This window comes from Pomacea canaliculata, linkage group LG2, assembly GCF_003073045.1.
Source record: "Pomacea canaliculata isolate SZHN2017 linkage group LG2, ASM307304v1, whole genome shotgun sequence".
Lineage (NCBI taxonomy): Eukaryota > Metazoa > Mollusca > Gastropoda > Architaenioglossa > Ampullariidae > Pomacea > Pomacea canaliculata.
The window spans coordinates 24,415,995-24,427,800 of NC_037591.1; the positions used below are offsets into that span (position 1 = coordinate 24,415,995).

The window sequence follows — 11,806 nt, forward strand, 5'->3', positions numbered from 1 at the left end:
TTTGCTACTGCTCTCCAAAGTTTGTACATGTTGTTCTAGCTGTCGTACCCTCTCTTCAAGAGCTTTATTTTTTTCTTTTTCTTTGGAGAGCTGCTCTTCAATAGAGGGGATGCTTACTGCTGCAGGCTCTTCATCTGCTGTTGCAGGCTCTGTGTCTGTTGTTGTAGGCTCTGCATCTGCTGTTGCAGGCTCTGAGTCTGCTGTTGCAGGCTCTGCGTCCACGTTTTCACTGATAAAAAGGAAAATCATTTTACTACAGGAAATGACTGATTTTGCACAATTCACTTAGCAATATTTGACAGGGGTTAACCTGCAGTAATTTCTGCAATCAGATGAGCAGAAGTGAACCTACTTAATTCAGTAAATGACAGATCACTTGCAAGATATTTTGATATACAGATCTTTTTTGTTCATCTCATGAATACACTAGGAATGTGAGTGTTTTGTGTTTTTTTGTGATTTGAGTTGAGTGTAAACTGAAAATATGTTTTGAGACTTGTTAATAGTCAAAGTATCTGAATAATGATTACACAATTTCTATTGTTATAATGCAGTGGTTCTCAAAGTTTTTCAGACCGCGGACCACTTTACTTCAGTAAAAACTATGGCGGACCACCAAGGCCTAAGTAAAAAATATGGCGGACCACCAAGGCCTAAAAATCAGTCTGTACTATGTATTTAAAATTTAAATTGCCGCATTTGTCTCATTACAAATCAAAACTAAATGTACTTTTGTAAAAAGTGTATAGTCATAAGATGACATAAAACTGCGTACCTTTCTTTGTAATTAAAATGTTAATTAAAGGAATGCATCACTTTAAACATCACTTTGCTGACATATGACGACTGTCAGCCGGGGACCACCTGACTTATGCCTGCGGACCACTAGTGGTCCACGGACCACACTTTGAGAACCACTGTTATAATGTGTTAATTATTACATATTTTTTTAACAGTGATGATATTAAATTTGATTTGTAAAAATCACTTTGCATTTACCTTTTATTTCTATGTAAGATTTGGACAGCGATTTCATGCACTACACATCTGAACTGATCAATACTTTTTCTTTAAAATACGCATTCTCATCTTGTGTAAAGCAAACAGGTAGTTTCACAATAAATGGGATTGAAAGACAAACAATTCAGACAGTTGTAGCACAGTTGCATACCAATAAAAAAAAAAAAAACCACAGAATGCAATATCCTTATAAAGAAAATTGATTAATTAATCACACTCTGTTTTCATTACAAGATCATTCATTAATACAATGCAACAAAAGTTTACCTCTGATTGTGTTGGTATTTGCTTGTGAAATGGGATGACGAACTGCAGGCTGCTTGCTCTCTTTTCCACGTTGAAAGTTGTTCCATGTAACAAACTTGGTACAGCAATCTGATTTTAGTCTCCTTTGTTTTCCTTTTAAGGTCAAAGGGCGAAAATCTTCTGGCACAAAGTGCCTGCTACAAACCCTTGTCCAATTTCTGACCTGAGAAAAAAAATGTAGTCATGTGTTGTTAACATAAACATTTACCAAAAAATGTAAGATTTTATGCTTATGATTTTGTCTTAAGCCGTTTTTAAAAATGATATTCACGACATTACTTTTAATCACTGTTGACTATGTTGTGAAACTAATAATCCTTATGTTTAAATTAGTTTATGTATGATAGAGTGTAAATGAATGGCGACTGATTCACAATTAATTAGTCATGCAGCAGCAGCAAAGATATATAGTTTAACTACAAATAAGTTGTAATACTTGTAAATATGTCCACTTTTTGAACATTTCTGGTGTATTTTATATAATAACACTTAATATAACAATGTAATGCGTTTTCGGTAATACGAAAATGGCTATGCCACATCTGTAAGTTTAAACTACGAACACAATAAGTATTCTGAAATCAGATTTTAAATCAATTAGAAAGATTAACGATGATTCAGATAGCATGGAAAAAGTGATGTTGCGAAAGAAGGAAATGACTAATAGTGATAGGGAATTTGAAACCTCGATCATGCTTACCCGAAGAGTGGTCCTTCGTCTCTCCGAATTCTTACAAGCCAAAGCTTCTTCATTTGTTCATCCTTCGGAAATATGAAAGGATAATGATGGGCATTTGTAGGCTTTAACTGTACACTGAGGTACACAGCAAAATCGACTATCATTGTTAACTTTAAGAGCCGGCATGGTCGAAGAACGCTACGTGCATCAACAGTAAACATCAAAACCGGAAGTGGTCTAGATTTTTTGTGGGGTGAAGGTCATCTGCATGCATAATTTTCCGAAATCGTCAATAAACATCTATTCTTGAAAGAAGAAGATTGATTTAAGGAATTTCTAAGTCGTACGAAGCCTATAAAAAAAGTAAATAACACAAATTTAAAATAATGAGTGATTTATTGTTTGGCGTTTTCCACAGTGCAAATCTCAAATTATGGCATTAAGAATGAAAGATTTTGATAATTGTTAGCGATTTTAGAGAGCAAAGCTATGCGTTTACTTGTCCTTCAATAACAAAACAGCCACTGTCACAGTCGGGTGAACAGACATTTGTTTCAGCAATTAATATGGGAATATATAGTTTAAAAAAAAACAGTGTAAAATATACACATACCTGATGTAAGGATGCATTCTGAGAGTCAAAAAGTGAGAGCATATAGCGGTCCTTTCAAACCATCTACTCACATAATGTATGAGCATGTTCCAATTCGAAATTTCGCTTCTTTTGATGCTGAGCTTCGTAGTGAAGTCTTTACTACACTCTCGACTACTCCGCCATCCACGCTGACATAATCATGTGTGCGATGCACTTTCACTTAATTCCTAATTAACGCTAATTACCGATTCCAGCTCCCAGCGCACATCCTAACAAACAACATAACACAATTTTAGTGAAAGCAAAATAAAAGAAATACTTATTAAGTACATCGCAAATGCGAATCGCGTTAATGGTAGCGGATAAATAATTAACAGATGGGCTTTGGAAGCTGAATTTTACAGGTTAGTTTTAAATGGCCTATATCTACCGATATCTCCAAAAAACGCAAACCATTAAGGTTGGTATTAAACTACTTAAACTAAAGTCATAGAATGCCTCAAAATGTGACACATTGGAGTCGCTCCCAAACGTCCCAATTCACATGTAACTTAAGGACCCAGCCATCACCACATCCAATCAGAAGCTGACCGTTAAGGTCAAGGTTCAGAGCAGTGGGCCGCACCATGTCACCACTGCCGGGCAGGTAACTGTCGAAAACGATGCCACGGTCTGATACTCTTGTCACGTGCACACAGTCGTTCATCCAGTCAGAGATCAGCAGTAAATCGTCGCCACAAAAGCAGACGTCTGTTGGGAGGAAGGGTTGTATTGGTGACGTGTAGGTCGCTATGGGGTCGTTACATCTTATAGAATACAGACTTACAACACGGGAACGCCGGCTGTCCGCTTTACTGTTGTTTGTCTTAACTGATTTATTATCTGAGTTTTTCTCTTTCTCTTCCTCTACTACAGCAAATAGCGTCCCGTGCTCGTTTGAATCAAAGTTCTGTGCTCTGTTCACCTTTGGTCGACTTAAAGTAGGACCCTCAGAGCAAGTTTCTTTTCCATCTTTTTGTTCCCACTTCATTGAGCATACATAAGATACACCTGTTGTGAAGTTCTGCTTTAAAGAATGCATACTGTTGTTCTTAGAACCAAGGTCACACGATGTTGAATCTTTCCATGACCAGTAGTTAGTCCTACGTGTAACGCCTGATATCCGCATTCCGTATTCTGTCTCAGTTCCTCTGGAACCGTCAGAGAAAAAATTGACGCCTTTCTCTTTGGTGTAGTCGCCTCCAGTTCTCCCATAATATACATCGATACGTCCGTCCTCCCTCTGCCTCAGAGAATGCACTTCCCGACATCCTCCATCGCCACATCGACCCACTCGATTGATGTCTGCGGTTTTCTTGCTTTGGAAACTCTGTTTGACTGGTGACCCGATAAACGTTTTCATGTAGTGGTCTTCAATGTAGTTATAGAAGTCACCGTGGAGTACAGGGTGGTAAATCTGGTCAGATAGCACAAGTGGAGTGTCGCTTATTTCTCTACCTCTCATCTCTCTCTCCACCTGCAGGACCTCCGTGTCACAGGCCGAGCTCAGCACCCGTTGAGCGAGGTCCTGAAGTTGGAGGAGAGAGTTGAGCTCATCTTGTACTCGCTGTGTGTCAGCGCTCAGACCTTTCTCCACATCCTCACAAGTTGTCTGAAGTTCTTGCAGCGCTTCATCGCGACATTTTGCTGCCATGGCGACAATGACGTCATACCGGACTTGAATCTGTCAGACGTTAAATAAAACATGGCTTTATGGCGATACTCTTTATTGCTGTACGTCCTACGAGAAAACAGTTTTGTTAACGGGAGTCTTATGCAAATATTTATAACTTTAATCTTATTATACTTAGAAGCCTATAACATATTACATATTCCTCTGTATTTGTAATATTTTGATTTAAACAGAAGGATGTTCAGATCTTTCGCAATACAAGGTGAACATTGCACTTTTGAGAAGATCGATGACCTACCTGTTCGTGTACAGCAGCTTTCTTTTCTTTGGCTCTCTTCTCGTTTAGTTTACAGGAGTCTAACTGTTTTTTTCCGCTTTTTATAGCATTCATAACAGAATTAAGTTTTTCTTCAATCATTTTCTTACAACGAGTGACTGCTTCTGAGAGTTGATATCAAGCAAGTCCTAAACTCCTAGTTTATTCTTAAAACATCCCTGAAATAAAATCGTTACAATATGAGTGGTGTAGAAAACACATATAAATAAATCAGAAAAAGAAAAAAAATTGAAGTCAGATAATACATTCCACATGATGATATGAACAAGCCGCATTATTATACTTACCTTTAGTATTTATATGCTTTGATTCTACTGTATAACAGTCTTTATTTTGTTGTAAGTCAATTACACTTTATGTGAGGAAATGATTTGCATAAACTGATCTTCATGTCATATGTCCAGGTCTCCACACTACTGAATTGGATAAAAGAATGCAAATCAATGTCAATGTTAATAAACTTTTCAAACATACAATTATGGTCTGACTATTAAGTACACAAATACTTTGATGATGATGATGATGGTGATGAAGAAGAATGGACAAGGAGAACTTTCTATGCAAAAAAACTTTCTTACAACAATTTGACTAATGCGGGAATGACCTCAGGTATTTTACATTTTGGGTATATCTACCCACGTGCCGGATGGGGGCAGCTGGTGACGGTAGCCCAGGATAGGAGGCGTTGGAGGACTGTCGTCGATGGCCTATGCACCAGGAGGGGCGAAGGGCCTAACTAACTAACCCACGTGCCAACACAAAGATTACCGCTCACCTGATCACCGACATTAGACAGAAACTAGGCGCCGTTTAACTGGACGCTCCTAAGTTTATCCTCGGGGACTTTAATTGCAGGTTACCAGGATACTCAAAAGCTATGAGCAATATGTATCCTGCTACACCACACAGAGAAACTCTATTCTCGACCTTTGTTACTGCTCTGTCCCTGGTGATTACACAACTCTACACTTACCATCCTTTAAGCTGTCGTACCACATCAGCATTCTCCTGGCGCCGGTGTATAAGACAGTGTGTTGGCTATTTACATCCGTGCTGAAGACAGTTAAATGCTGGAAAGAAGACAGTATCACCCGCCTGCAGGGATGCTTCCACTGCACAAGCTGGATGGGTCTTGTCCAGTCACAAGTGTAGATTAAACTTTGCTAATGTGTGGCTTCGTACTTCACTTTCATGTGTTGGACACAGTCATACCCTCTAAGGAAATGTCATCTTTCATAATATTACCCTGGGTAACAAAGGAATTCAAATCTGTATTGAACAATAAGCGAATGTTCTATACCGGAACTGCACACTGCAGAAAATTAGCAAACAAGGTGCATGATGCCATCAGGGAGGCAAGGAGAAGATTCCCTCGTGTAATTACTGCTTAAAAAAAAACTTCAAGCAAATCCTGCTTTTGTGGTATATGCACATCAACAAGGTAATGTGTATGTGTACATATGTAGCAAACAAGTAAACAAGATACAAAACAACAGAGTTACCACACGTTTGCGAATAAACAGTTTAAGAAATAAAAAACGCTTGTGAAATTTCGTTTACAGTATGCAAAATACTTTTTATTTTGACTCTCTCTCTAGTCTACATTATATTCAGAGTGTATTTGATATGAGAGGGTAGACCAGATGACAAAAGAATGGCAGTAGCAAAAGAGCAGCCCAGCATCAAGAATGTCATACAAAAAAGAATGCACAATAAGCAAAAAGCCAAATAATTACAATAAGTGCTGTCAGAAGCGGTTAACACAGAAGCTGTCATGACATAAACAAACACTGATAAACCGTCTAAGGCTCGGACACTACAACAATATCCACCTCAGGAGGACTGGCACACGCCACAGGCCGGTGTGGAGCAGCAGACCAAAGACCCAGTGATTTCTGTAATCATGTTCTATCTACCAACAAGACCGACATAAAGTTTGGTTCCTCAGAAACCTCGTACATGGTCAAGTTATGGGGTCGGCTGCCCACCTGCACCGGGCACAAGAGTTCGTTGCCCGCAAGGGACAAAGGATGTGAGACACAATCAGCTTAATACAGAACAAGAAAAAGAGGAACTTGTTTATCATCGGTACTCGAAAAGCAATGTTTAGATCACACCTTGAGAACAGTTTTAACCCCCTCTAAAATGCAAGTGAGTGTTTTTTAACAACCACAAAACAGTTTGCAAGGGAAATATGTCCTTCAGACTAGTCTGTACACATCGATGTAAATAAAAACTCAACTTAGCGCAATGGACGACTGTAACATATTCACACAAGAGGGTGAGGGTTGAAGACATGATTTACAAAACTTTGTCTGATACTCTTACTCTCCCCGCAGTCTTTCGCTGCACGCTTTGCTTGTTTACATCAAAAAGCAACAGGGAAACAGCTTTGTTTGTACTTTCTTGACTTGTTGTCCGCTGCTCTCACCTGTGTAATAACAGAAAATCCTACGTTCTGTCAGGTAGCTTTCAGATAAGGGCTGTAGTCAGGTAATACCATCCGGGGAGCTTCTCTCTAACCAGTCAGGTTTATGACATGAGTACTTTGCTTATAAATTCTGCTCAATCGTGTGGGCGTCTTAGGAGTTGAATGTTGTATTGCCCATACCTCTGCTTCTTGACAAGAAAACGCGGAAGAAGGTAGTTGGCAAGTGTCTGAACACGTTGAACCTCTTATCTGAACATGTCTGTGCACCGACATGTAGATGTAGACACACAGCCTGTAGGGGAAAGCAGCCAGATATTCCCCCTGAAAACCTCGCAACTGTCGTCTGCTGTGAAAAGTGGCGATGAGATTAGTGATGCTGGTTGTTGAGTATGATTAAAACTAAATATTTGTTGTGATTTGCATGGCTGGCTGATTCGGCTGAGGCTCCTGTAGTTTTTACATTGTCTAGTGTTGCTCTTTAAGGAATGAAACACATTAGTGACTTCATTCATCCCGGATGCTGTTCCTGGACCTTTTCGGTATGGAGAAGTGAGGATTTGTGTTAGGGTTTTTTCTTCTCCCTCCTCCCCCTTTGAGTCCTGCTCGAGCAGCTCAGGTCAGGTGACTTACCTCCCGGTATAGTGTGTCTGACAATGTCGACCTACTCCCAGATTAGCTGTCAGTACGATTTTCTGTTCCTTTCATTTCGGGTAGATACCCAACAACGTCAACTTGATCTTAGCTCGTCTTCGTGAGCGTGAAACACCTTTACTTGCTCTGTTTTGTTTTTTACTTCTGCAATAAGTTTTTTTCCTGGAAACAAGACGAACTTTTTTATCTCCTCATCCGTGAACCGATTTTCATAAACTGTTTCGGGCTTAGCTTCATCCTTTTCTTCCTTTTCTTATCAGCGTTCACTGCATCCTGCACATTGTCCTTGAACCTCTAGTGACAACGTTAGTGATCGTCCTCAGTGAGTAGTTGTAGATTGTTCGAGATCGCGTGACACGAAACGATAACTCTCTAGCTGTCTATCGTTTTAATCTTCTGAGAGTGTTTATCTCGTTGCCTTTGTGTTTAATTTTTTCTTTTGTTTTGGTTTTTTTCTGTTTTTTTTCTATCGTTTTGTATCCTTATTTTCTTTGATTTTTTTTTACTCGTTATCTCAGAGTCGGGTTAAGTATGATCGTGCACTGTTTCTGGACTGTAGGAAAACTCTTGGAAAATTTTTATGTAAGAGCTGTGATGTTACTAACTGGTTCATAATTTAGGGCAGACTGCAAGTTGTTGTTTTTGTTGTGTAGTTTACAACTAGCTACTGTAGTGGTCAACAGTTTGACAGTTCTCGCTCTGTTTTGAAAATTTTATATCTCAGCCAAAACTATCCACAACACTGTTTTGATTACAGTAAACTCTGCATGCAAAGGGATTTCAGAATTTGTTTGAATTGTGGATTCTGACAATCGGTGAAGACGCGGATGTTAAGATACTTTAGTTGCAGATTGCTGTTTCTTTAATTTCGCTACATTTTGAGCATATCCCGGGAAGTGTGTCAGCTTGATAGTTCACTATTGTTTTAACTGGCAGAGAAACACGACAACGAAGTGAATCTCGGCGCTAACTAAGTCCATCCATTCGTTTAATTGACGAAAAAAAAAATAGAGGAATAAGGGGGACGCTGCTCGATTAAAACAGGACTTGATCCCAACTGCACATTCGTCCGACTTGGTCTGATTTCTACGGAAAGCTTAACATTAATAAGGCATGCCTTTCTATCAGCACTGATGCATAAAACGGATGAACCTCACGAATACAGAGTCTATCTAAGAAGGTTTAGATATCTCCTATGATGCTAAGTTGTGCGCTAGCAAGTAACCCACAGGTGATTGAATGTTAGAGACAAATTCGTTGTTGAACTGTTCTATTCATAAGTTTAATATATATGATACCATGATTTTAATAACGCTTCTCTCCTTGATGAGACGACATTACACCTGTCAAAAAGTCGGAAGACTAAATCCTAGTACACAGACTATTTTATCTCGAAAAGTACTAAGAACGTGTAATAGCTCTCCGCCCACGACTCAACTCAAATGATAGCTATCTTCTACAGCTAGTAATCATCGATAGCGGTGATAGTCCGAGGAGTGATTGCGGAGCAGTCACCAGTCCGTAACTTTGAGCTGTTGTACCTGCGTCTTGCCCCTCTCTCCCTCTCGTGAGTGAGAAACTAGATTCCCACAACGAATTAGTAGTGTTCTCCATTCCTAACTTGCGAGCAGCATCACATGTAAGCTGTCTCGTATCTCCTACATAACCGCTCTCCGGACAGCAATAACATATCGTGGATACCACTATTATGACATCTCGCCGCATGTTGACAACGACCGGCTATAGTCGTCTACATCTCATAGCACACCAGATGATACTGGCCTAATAACATCATCCTGAGGTACTCTTAAGAGAAAAATTCAGGCGTACATTAAAAGACAACGTCGGGTTTACTTGAAAGCCCCCGACCGTTTTAGAGACCTCCAGATGTGAACAGTAAAGTACCACTTAAATATCTCGTTTAAAACTGGGACCTGTGTCAGGGTTAAAGGATCCTTCTGTATGGCTACTTTATAAGGGGTATTGCTTTTGACGTTGGAAGGAATTCGAACAGAGCTGATGTTATCGTTTGCATAAAACATCCTCCGATAAACGTGGCGCTTACATGGACACACTCCTTTCTGGGATCTTAATAGAACATACGGGTAATATATCCGCCAGGCCGTACTACTTTGGTCGCTAGAATAAGTTGAGTTGACCCTAAGATATGATATCAAACACGAACGTTTTCAAGATATACCCTCCTACTACATACACATTATACACGCTGCGTCACAACCTAATAGTATTTCACACGCACACACAAGACAGTTCAATTACCATATAGACGTTATATCTTGCAATGCAACAGATAACATGTCGCTCAAGATAATATGTATACACTGGTATAGACAGATCCATTTATCTCTTATTATACGCCAAAAGAGGCGATAACTCCAACTATATATTTAAGAACAACGATGTAACAGTACTCCAATTATAGATGTATATTCATTACACAACAGCCAGTCTCCATATACATGGCTCTCTCTCGGAATTTAGGCAGTGTACCCGAAATACGGCGCTAGGTAAAATATCATACGAAATACAGGTTCCATTGATTTTCTAATAGCCGGGCGGGCGAATATAAAATCACTATTGAGAAACACATAAACGACCGATCTCTCAAAACCTATTAGCTTGGTACTTTGAACAAACGGTGGTAACATTGGGGGACAGAGGTCTCTCCGGGGGGTGGAATATATTTAGAACAAAACAAACCACTACAGTCTCCATAATAGGTAGTACGATGATTCAACATAAAATAGCAGTCGCCATAATAATATATTTAATACACATTGTATGGACCTAGTCAGGAGTGTTTGGCGGCAAGTGAGGCACGTGGTGTGGGATGACCAAGGACGAAAGCGAGATGAGCGAGGAGCGCTTTTCTGACATGGAATTGAACATGACGACAGTTGACCGTCTAAAAGACATAGCTGACGTCAACAATAAGCCGTGACGATCAAGCCAAAGAGAGGCGGAAAGAAGAAGAGGAACGTTCCAGCTGAGAGCACGATACACAGGAAGTAGGAGCGAGCGTTAGAGGCAGCGGATAGAGAGGAAGAAGAGGAGCGAAAACAGAGTGACGTGTGGAGGAAAAAGGGAGTTAAGACGCAGAGGCGAGCTCTTAATATACGGATGACATTAAATAAAAAAGATGAAGATAAAGCCGATAGATGGTATTTGCGCAGTCTGCCTCTGTCAAAGACTTAAAAGCTTGTTTGGACGATCGGTGGTCAAGAGACAGTGCGCGAGTAAGATATTGGTTTGCAACACAAAGACCTTTAGTGAGCTAAACACAATTCACAGGCGCTGTGAATAGGGACCTTAGAAAAACGCGAGGGGCCGTCTAAGCCCCGGATCTCACACTGAAGACCACCCAAACATCACCTAAAGACCGCTTCTGACCCACGACACGCCATTTTCAACTGCTTACCCTCCTGCGACCGGTTAGATGGAAGCAGTGGCCCAAGGGAGCCCGCCACCCAAAAACGCGAGAGGTAACGGCCAGAATGGGTCCGATGGCAGGGCTTTGCCGAGAGTAACATTTTTACCCAGACAGGCAATAGCCCACTCTTGAATGTCACACCAGAAAATTACAACGAGGCCCGGCAGGAAGACCAGTAAGGAAAAGCGGAGTGGACATCTATAGAGACTGACAGACGCTCGGCATGCAAGCGAGGCGGCGGAAGAAAAGTAGTGTCGGCCACTCACGGGCTGCGGCGCGTGATTCATGCGTCTAACAAGCGCCGGGGCTTCCATTGATCAACACAAATGGACAGAACCTCACGTTCAGCTGGTGGGAAGATGACGTGTCACGGAAAATATCGCTGTGCCAGACATGAGACTACATGAGTGTTACAGGACGATTGGTGTTAGTAGCAACGGAAACGGACGGCGTCCCCACTCGATGGGCGCTTCTAGGCGCAACTACTGTATTAGCATGACAGGAATAAGACGGAACAAAGCACAGAGGCCAGTAAAAAAAATTACAAGGGAGACAGTGAGTAGCTGCTCGCATATTCGATAAGGAACGAGAAACAAGGACTGGCGCTGGCGTGTTGCGCCAGCCCGGATACGTGAGTGAAACAACTAGTACGTGTGTTCGTCAT

The 11,806-nt window shown here is 40.7% G+C and overlaps 1 protein-coding gene across 1 annotated transcript; it reads right to left on the minus strand.

Moving 5' to 3' along the window:
• Window positions 1-3,099: 3,099 nt before the first annotated feature.
• Window positions 3,100-4,716, minus strand: LOC112555410. Its single transcript, XM_025223794.1, has 2 exons — window positions 4,571-4,716; window positions 3,100-4,323 (listed from the first exon to the last, which is right to left on the minus strand). The coding sequence occupies exons 1-2, from the start codon at window positions 4,688-4,690 to the stop codon at window positions 3,100-3,102; spliced, it is 1,344 nt and encodes a 447-aa protein (XP_025079579.1). The 5' UTR covers window positions 4,691-4,716.
• Window positions 4,717-11,806: the final 7,090 nt, after the last annotated feature.